Source organism: Pinus tabuliformis, chromosome 1_1 (genome assembly GCF_031772625.1).
Source record: "Pinus tabuliformis cultivar Carrire ecotype Pingquan chromosome 1_1, CPIR1, whole genome shotgun sequence".
Taxonomy (NCBI): domain Eukaryota; kingdom Viridiplantae; phylum Streptophyta; class Pinopsida; order Pinales; family Pinaceae; genus Pinus; species Pinus tabuliformis.
This window is the reverse complement of record NC_142297.1, coordinates 819,943,285-819,952,643: the sequence shown is the minus strand read 5'-3', so window position 1 is coordinate 819,952,643 and position 9,359 is coordinate 819,943,285. Positions and strand designations below refer to the sequence as shown.

General features: G+C 33.4%; 1 protein-coding gene across 1 annotated transcript; it reads right to left on the bottom strand.

Moving 5' to 3' along the window:
- Positions 1–647: 647 nt before the first annotated feature.
- On the bottom strand, positions 648–3,716 carry LOC149216592 (transcription elongation factor 1 homolog). The gene is made up of 6 exons (XM_089391245.1): positions 3,608–3,716; positions 3,434–3,524; positions 3,188–3,351; positions 1,347–1,417; positions 1,200–1,221; positions 648–1,002 (listed from the first exon to the last, which is right to left on the bottom strand). The coding sequence occupies exons 3-6, from the start codon at positions 3,298–3,300 to the stop codon at positions 954–956; spliced, it is 255 nt and encodes an 84-aa protein (XP_089247371.1). The 5' UTR covers positions 3,301–3,351; positions 3,434–3,524; positions 3,608–3,716; the 3' UTR covers positions 648–953.
- Between the last annotated feature and the right edge of the window lie 5,643 nt (positions 3,717–9,359).

Sequence of the window (9,359 nt, the reverse complement as noted above, 5' to 3'; positions counted from 1 at the left end):
CAATTTGTGTAGAAATTGATATAGAAAAGAGTTTGCTAGAGGCTATTCAACTTAATATGGAGGGTTGAAGCTATACTCAAACCCTTGTTTATGAATAGATTCTCTTGAAGTGTAATTTTTGCCATGAATATCACTTGCAAAGCATTTTCCTAAAACCAAAGGTATTCAAGACCATTCAAAGCAAGGCCTTGTAACAAGACAAAAAATGACCATGAATCATTTAAGCAAGTAGTTAGGAAGCACAAGATGCTTTTAGGCAAGTAAGATGATTCCAAAATAAAAATTGTATTTTCAAAAGTACCTCACACTCTCAATAGTGATAAAGATTCTCAACAGTGATAAAGATAATTGGGTACATTTACAATGTAGGAAATTTATAATAGCCCACTTCCCCAATAATTTATAAAGTTTATACGAGAGTGGTTGGGTTAGTGATCAGAACCATGTACCCAAAATATACATCACAATCCTCCTCATCCCACTGCAAAACAATCTCACATTATTGCTTACTTTAAAAAGTGGAAATGTAGACCACATCAGATTTGGCCCGCAGATAATGTCTCACACCAATACATTTGCAGTTGACAAACCATGTAAAATTCAATATCCCAATACTTCAAACATAACAGATTTGGCCTGCAGATGTAGAGCACATATATATTTCAAGTATAGTTTCAACTGGCAACCAATGTTATGTTATGCACACAGCTAATCCGAATAGTAGCTAAGCGACTGAACATCACAGTTATTTTTAAACCATGATCAAGGACATGACAGACCAAAGTAGAATATTGTGAATTTTGTCCAAATGACTTCCTATATAGGAAGGTGCACATCCAAACTCCAGATGCTCTAAAAGAATTTCACTGATTCTGATAGAAACTCATGAGAAGAAACATCCACATATCAAATAACTATATTCAAGAAATATGCAATATGCAGATGCATCCTTTTTATCCAGAATTATTTACATGCTCACATTCATCAATCCATTTGGAATACCTGCAAACAAATTCAGACATTATAGAGCTGTTCATTACTCCATTGCTTATGAAATTCCTCTTCTCCAATTCAACAAGGACAACCTTTCTCAATAATTCAAACCTCTATAAATATAAATTTTCAGCTGATCTGACTACACTATTAAAAAATAGCACATGACAACTCAAACACTAAAATATATGGCTCATGAAGCTTACACGTCAATGGGCTCGCTCAATGCTGTCAATTCCAATCAATACAACAGCGGATAGTATGTTCAGTAAGGGCTCAAAAGTAGGAAAATCACTTAAAAAGATAACACTTCATAAAAATAACCTTAGGAAAACACCAAAAAGGACACTGACAATTAATTGAGGTGCTGAAACTCTCACGGCATATCCTACATGAAGCCTCCCCAATAAGATCTTTCCGATCCCTGAATGAATAAAAATGTCAGAGCTGACAAACTGTCAGACTGCTCGAGGCTTCATACATAATATAATACTTAAAGGACAATAAAAATAAAAAGCTACATCAAAATCATTCTTAGATATTCAACCCAACTTGCGAAAAAAACTCATGCCACTTCGATGTCATAGGGAATGGTTGATCAAATAAACTAGAGTTCAAAACCATCGATCCAGGGCTTAACATCAAATGTATCTAGGCAGGTATACTTCCAAAGTCCTATTCATGGAAATTTGCAACCATATTTCACAGTTATAACTACGAATTGTCATAGCATTGTTTAATGCACATAGCAAATTGGTCTTTATGAATTAGAACACCCGTTATGCAGTCTGAAGATCAATATGTAGAAATCTGCACAACATGTAATTTTTTTCAAAGAAAAACCTCGTGAGAAAGCTGAAACACTGGGCTCTTACATATTTTGCAAATAGTACCTACTGTATATCCGTCAAGCATTGAAGAGATTTCTCAGTACTGAATATAGCATCTGATCTAGCACAGAAATCGGGTTATACATGCACGAGAGAAAGCTGTAAGTCGGAGGCGTATTGATTATCGTGACTATTCCTTTATTCCTCCATGTTTGACACAATACGAGATTGTGAAAAATCTCGTTATTAACCCCTTGTTTCATGTGGAAAGCTGCTACAGCGAATCCGTAAACAATCTAGAGGCATAGCATGGAACATCATCGAATCCAACATTTCAGAAAAAGGGATCACTCAAATTGACAGTGAATCAGTAATCAATGTAGAGGAGGCACGGACAAAATATCATATTTTAGTTATTTTTCATATTTACAAGAGTAATTTTTTTTCACCAGAGTATCTCAACAGTGCATAGTATTGCCCAGGATTGGACCATGAAATATATAATGACTGAATTTCAAAACATTATCAAATCCAACATCTCACAAAAAGTGCTCAAATCCTATTTCCTCTAGAGTATCTCAAGAGTGCATAGCACTGTCCAGGATTGGATCATGAAACATGTAAAGACCAAACTTCAAAACATCATGGAATCTTACAACATTTCACAAAAGAGGTTATATTCAAATTTTAGTTTTTTCATATCCACCTGTAATTTCTTTTTCAATGGAAAAAATCTGACCCGGATTATCTCAAAAGTACATAACACGACCCACCACTATCAGTAAACAATAAACAATGCTACATGTAAAGACCAAACTTCTCTACCTAACTATTCCACCACATCCACTTAACTTAACTGTTCAAACATATCCACTCATATTCAAAAAACAGCTTAGGGAACTAGTAAATTACCAATATGTTAACAACCAAGGGAACTAATCGATTATACCGGTATGTTGACCGCGTTGCATGTAATCGCATAAATTTGACAATAAATGTGATTAATATGTGCCGACACAAGTTAGATTCGGCATGGAACAATTAATCGTAATATCCTTCAGAAATTGATCTCTTCAGTTTTAAAAATCCCAAAAAAAATATTCAACAGCAAATTAAGTTTAATTGGGCTTCCTAATTCAACCGTTTCAAAGGGTGGCGAGCAAGGGTGACTTTTCGCATCTTTAAATATTAATTGCTTTTTTTTATCAAATTAGACTACCACTATGCCTATTTTGGGTTAATGAATGAAAACCCAGAAAAAGAAAGTAAAAATATCAGCTATTGTTTTCACAAGGCTCGTGTCCAAAACCTGCCTAGTGCGTTTATGGTCTGAACGTTAAAAAGAAAAACGAGCATATACTCACATGCGGCACTCCACGCTGCTCTCGTGGTTGCAGAAAGGGCAACTGAAGACAGTACTGAGCTTTTCCTGCTTTTTTTTGGGCTCCGGCTTCTTCGATGACTTCCTCTTTCCCATATTTATACTTAAAACTCTCCAAATTACACAGTAATCCTCCTGCTCTGGAACCTATAGGAACCAAGAAATTAATGGCAGAGCTTACAGGAAAACAACACCCAGAAGAGGTTTACCAAGAAGACCAGTACATTACCTGTGGATGAATTCCTCGAGATAGTGGAATTGCGAATCAAAAAAACCCAAATTGTATGCGATTACAAAGCGTAATCCTGACGCTTTGGAACCTAAAGGAAACAGGAAATTAATGGCATAGAAAACCAGATAACAGCACAGGAAACGGATTCGTCAAAAAAGGCCAGTACATTACCTGAGAATGAATTCCCCGAGCGAGTCGAACCGCGAAACAGGAAAATCTAAGTGAGCTGCCAATAGGAGCGCGACTGTTATATGTAGTAACCTCTACCGGCATAATTTGGCGTTGTGTTTTTTGAAAAAGTAGAAAAGATTTGTTTGCTTTTTGAAAGTAAAGGGAAAATGGGCCGTGTCTGGAAGCGACTATTATGTGGATGATATATGTTTGTGGACTAATCTCACTTTATAACTGGAAAATGTATGGTTGAATTATTATTTTTAAATAAAAGCTGGAAAATTTTACAATAAGTTTAAATATATTTGGGTGAAAATGGGTTTGTGGACTAAACTCCCGATAACTTGAAAATGTATAATTGAAATTATTAATTTTTAAAATAAAAGTGGGAAAAATTTACAATAAATTTAAATATATTTGGATAGGTATATTGGGTAAAGTATGTATACTTTTGTAGATTTAGCAATCAAATCATTTCGGGGAGGTGGGTTCCTTGTCTCACAAATAAGGGGTCTTATATACCAATGTGGTGTTATGCGGTGTCTAGCTTGGCGATGGGGAGGTGAGTTCCTTGCCTCAAAAATAAAAAGGTCTCATATACATTGGATGATAATAATAATTATTATTATCTTTTATTTTTATAATTATTTATATTATAATTTATACATATTTTTATATTTTTCTAGATTTAATAAATGAAAATGCGTGTGTTTTATTTTATTGAAAAGTAAACCAGTTTAGATATATTTTAATTTTGGATTTATAAAGGGCCAAGAAGGATTTTTTTTTTTTCAAAGAGATTTAAGATCTCAAGAGATTTGATTCCTCTTGGTGCTTGGTAGATCCACGGTTAAATTGGATCTAGACTACCTTAATTATTAATTACCAGCATAGATCCATCTTAAAACGGATGTGTTGAGAGGGATTCAATTTCTTCACATGTAATTTTTTTATGAGGTGACATTATTTAAATGTTTTGTATAGTTATTTAATTTTTTAATTTTTAGATTTTTCATAATTTTTATTTTGGCCCACATGAGCAAAATTTCAATTCAATTTTGATGACCAGCAGAAAGCCTTACACATCATATTGGGCTGTAAAATGAGCCAAGAGATAGCTTAGTTGGTTTACTAGGTACTTTGCCCATGGAGAGACCACTAGGTCAAAACTCCTTGTTGCTAGTTACCTTGCCCATAGTGAGGCCACGAGGTCAAATCTCCTTGTTGCTAGGTACCTTGCCTATAGGGAGGTCACGAGATCAAATCTCCTCGATGCCCTTGGGGTCAGGCCTTCCTAGTTTGGTCTATGGTTAGATCCCTTCAGTTGATCTACCACATTAAAAAAAATGTATTTTATTTTATTTTTATTTTTACCTAATTTAAACTCAAAATATTTTATTGATAATTATAATTATAATTATTAATTATTTTATTTTATTAGGACTTAGTCAAAACTGTTTACCAAACATTACCTTACATTACAACATATCTATGGAGAGCCACATAAATATGCATTTATGAAATGTTGAAGTGAAGTCATGGTTCCTTCATAAAAATGTAGACTAAATGTGTGTATATATTATTGTGTTTTATTAATAAATAGAAGTAATTATTATAAATGCTATTTAGATTGAAATTTTGATACATGGGTCAATTGAGTTTAGCTTGGGTGGTTGGTGGGATAGTCGTTATCCTCCCTATCCAAGTTCAGTTCAGTTCTGGTGGGTCAGCTGAATTAGTTGAGTCCCCGTTGGTGGGTCAGCTGAATTAGTTGAGTCCCCGTTGGTGGGTTAGCTGAATTAGTTGAGTCCCCGTAGTTAAATACATTTCTATTAAGAAATCACAAATAAAAAAAAATTATATTTAAAATTGATCGAAAAACATAACAAACTTTTATTTAATATTAAAAAATGTATATAAACTTTTTTTTATAGTAAAATGTAAAATTTTATAATTATTAATTGATTTCAATTAAAAATCTTTACATAATCATTTGCAATTACCGTAGTTGTAACACATGAAACAAGTAGAGAAGTTATTGTCACTACTAAATCTTAAAATGCAAATTCATTTTTATTGATATGTATATATAGAAATCACTTTAAAACGAAGAAGATGAAATATGAATCTCAAATCATAAAATATGAATACCGTAGTTGTAACACATGAAACAAGTAGAGAAGTTATTGTCACTATTAAATCTTAAAATGCAAATACATTTTTATTGAGATGTATATATAGAAATCACTTTAAAACGAAGAAGGTGAAATATGAATCTCAAATCATAAAATATGAATCACATTCCTCAAATCATAAGAGGATATTAATTTTGATACTCAAAGTATGAAAAAAAAAATCATGATAATGATAAATATTCTCATTGTCAATAATTTGGAGAAAAGATGAGACATAAATCAAATTTCTTGAATCATAAAAGGATATCAACTTTGATGTTCAAAGAAGGAAAATAAACAATTCACAATAGCCAGAAATACTCTCATTGTCAATAATGGAAGGCTATACATCTATTGGAAAAAAATAATGGGGAAATGGTCGAATTTCAAGAATATGGTTTCTAGTATATAGTTTTAGTTCATGTTTTTATCAATAATTAATAAATTATCAATATGGGTTTAATAAGTAGGGATGTAGTATTTCTATATCAAAATTTAAATTCTCCGAGTGACTTGTTTTATTTTTTTTTAATCTTTTAGCTAGTATAAGTAAGGATATCAACTTTGATGTTCAAAGAAGGAAAAGAAACAATTCACAATAGCCAGAAATACTCCCATTGTCAATAATGGAAGGCTATACACCTATTGGAAAAAAATAATGGGGAAATGGTCGAATTTCAAGAATATGGTTTCTAGTATATAGTTTTAGTTCATGTTTTTATCAATAATTAATAAATTATCAATATGGGTTTAATAAGTAGGGATGTAGTATTTCTATATCAAAATTCAAATTCTCCAAGTGACCTGTTTTGTTTTTTTGTGAATCTTTTGGCTAGTATAAGTAAGGATATCAACTTTGATGTTCAAAGAAGGAAAATAAACAATTCACAATAGCCAGAAATACTCCCATTGTCAATAATGGAAGGCTATACACCTATTGGAAAAAAATAATGGGGAAATGGTCGAATTTCAAGAATATGATTTCTAGCATATAGTTTTAGTTCATGTTTTTATCAATAATTAATAAATTATCAATATGGGTTTAATAAGCAGGGATGTAGTATTTCTATATCAAAATTTAAATTCTTCGAGTGACTTGTTTTATTTTTTTGTGAATCTTTTGGCTAGGATATTATATGTGTTAGGGTTAAGTACAAGTTTTAAGTAATTATAGTAAAATAAATATTTTTATCTATGAATATTAGTTAAATGATTATTCATTAAATATTTTGTTGGAAATAATACTGAGAGGGGGTGAATCAGTTTTATCAAATCAATAAAACTTTTTCATTTCCATACTTAGATACATATACGCTACTTCAATTAAGTGAACCCGCGTGTATACACAACTGTTTCTAATGCAACTAGCGTATATCTAGAATACTTATGATTCATTTAATCCATTAAGTGTTGATCTTTAGTTAGTGCATCAGAACTTCATTAACCATATGTACAGTAAGTAGGTGCAGTAAAACAGAACAGATCATCACACACAAGAAGCACACATGAACACCATGATATAAGGTGGAAACCCAAAGTGGCTAAAAACCACCTGCTGCAAGCCGTCTCTATCTTCTTTCAATAAGAAACTCATTTACAATAGTTTTGTACTAGTGCAGTCTTATCCCAGTACGTAGGTTTCTACCTGCAGAGAGCTACAACCCTCTCTTGTTTTCCATACTCTCCTAGATGGAAGCTACAACCCCCTTAGCTCTTGTACTCGCTGATCCGTTTACTAGTACGTAGGTGTCGGCTTACTAAAATGCTCCAACCTTTACTCGTTTTCCAGCTACTACTGGAAGGGAGATATTACCCCCTCAGTGCTTGTACTAGCTGATGTACTAGTACGTAGGTGCCAACCTACAGAAGGCTACAACCTTCTCTTTCTTCCTCTAGGTACCACGTTTCATAAATTTTCAGACTGGATACTCCTGAAGCACAACACAATAATCTGAAGGCCACGTTTCATCCAATTTTCATACTGGACCCATCAATATCATTGAAGCACAAATTCAATCAATACTAGCATCATCAATCTCTCAATCACTGAAACATTGAAACCTTGTCAACAACACAGTCACTAGATCACAGAGCAGACAACAGAACTCTGCAATAACAATCAGACCCAACTGCAACTTCAACATCATACTTCATAATGTATACGCTACTATGACGAATCAAACCCGTGTACATACACGCTTTCACCAAAGCCAACCCGCGTATAGATCTATAAATATTCAATCATGACTTGCAACTATGTCAAACTTAAGTTATACCCAGTTTAGAACATTACATGCATCAGTATACAGATCTAGAATAAGCATAATCAACCATATAGAGATAGTTCATTTCAAACCATTTGGTCCCGATCTATCCTTAGATCTTGTTCTCCATCAACCGATGAGATTCCTCCTTAGCTCAGATCAAGCAATGCATCATCAACCCATAACTTGTATATTGGATCTCATACTTCATTAGATATTCAAGACTTTCTCAATGCCTTTGCCTAATGATCTTCTTCTCCTTTTATGGTCTTAACCCTTACTCAATACCATGGTCCAAAACCATTGAGAACCAATACTAGGGACCCAATACTTGGGTTCAACACTTCGAACGCAATACCAAGGACCAAAACCATAGGTCTAAATACCACGGACCCAAAAATAAGCTTTCCCACACGTACGCGCTTTTTTGTGCATGAAAGTGCGTGCATACACATATGCGACTTTTGATTAGCAATCCCGCGTGTATACGCGACTTTTGATTAGCAATCCCACGTGTATACGCGTCTTTGTATATAGAGAACTTTCGTGTATACCCTACTTGGTATATAGCGAACATGCGTATATACGCGACTTGGTACATAGTGAACCTGTGTATATACTCACATTTCTTCATTCTTTATAGTCTGATCATCAATTCTTTGCTACTGAACTACTACACTATAATCTGTCATCTTGCCATCAAGGAAAACACTTGTATCATAATGCCAACATATTTCAAGTTAACTAATCTTCATTGTAAATTTTCTTAATTTAAAAATAAATACTGGAACACTTTGACTTGACTCTCTGATTGTAATTAAACACGTACATATGAAATTTAAGTTAGTGAACTAGTACATATTAATTAGGTTGGCGAGTCAAGAATTACTTTTGGGGCTGGCATGCTTATTTTTATGTATGGTGTATATGCATTTATATGTTTTGGGGTCAGTGTGCCAATGTGCATATGTTTTTATATGTTTTAGGGCCAAAGAGCTTGGTTTTGTAAATATGAAATTTTAAGCACGTTAATAAAATACATTACTATTGCAGATCAAGTTAGACAAAAAGATAATGGGAGGATAAGGCTCCATGAATGTCAAAAAGGGGGCTTGGTATGACTTATAAATATTAAAAAGAGCAAGTGTTTTTAACTTAAGTCCATTAAGTGACTTTGGGGGTTGCCATGCATCAAAGGAAATTACATGCTAATAAAAGTGAGGATGTTGGTGTTATGAAACCACAATCTACAAGATTTGACTGGGGGAAAGGACTAGCCACTTAGGATGAGAAATAGGGGATGTCCCTGTGACA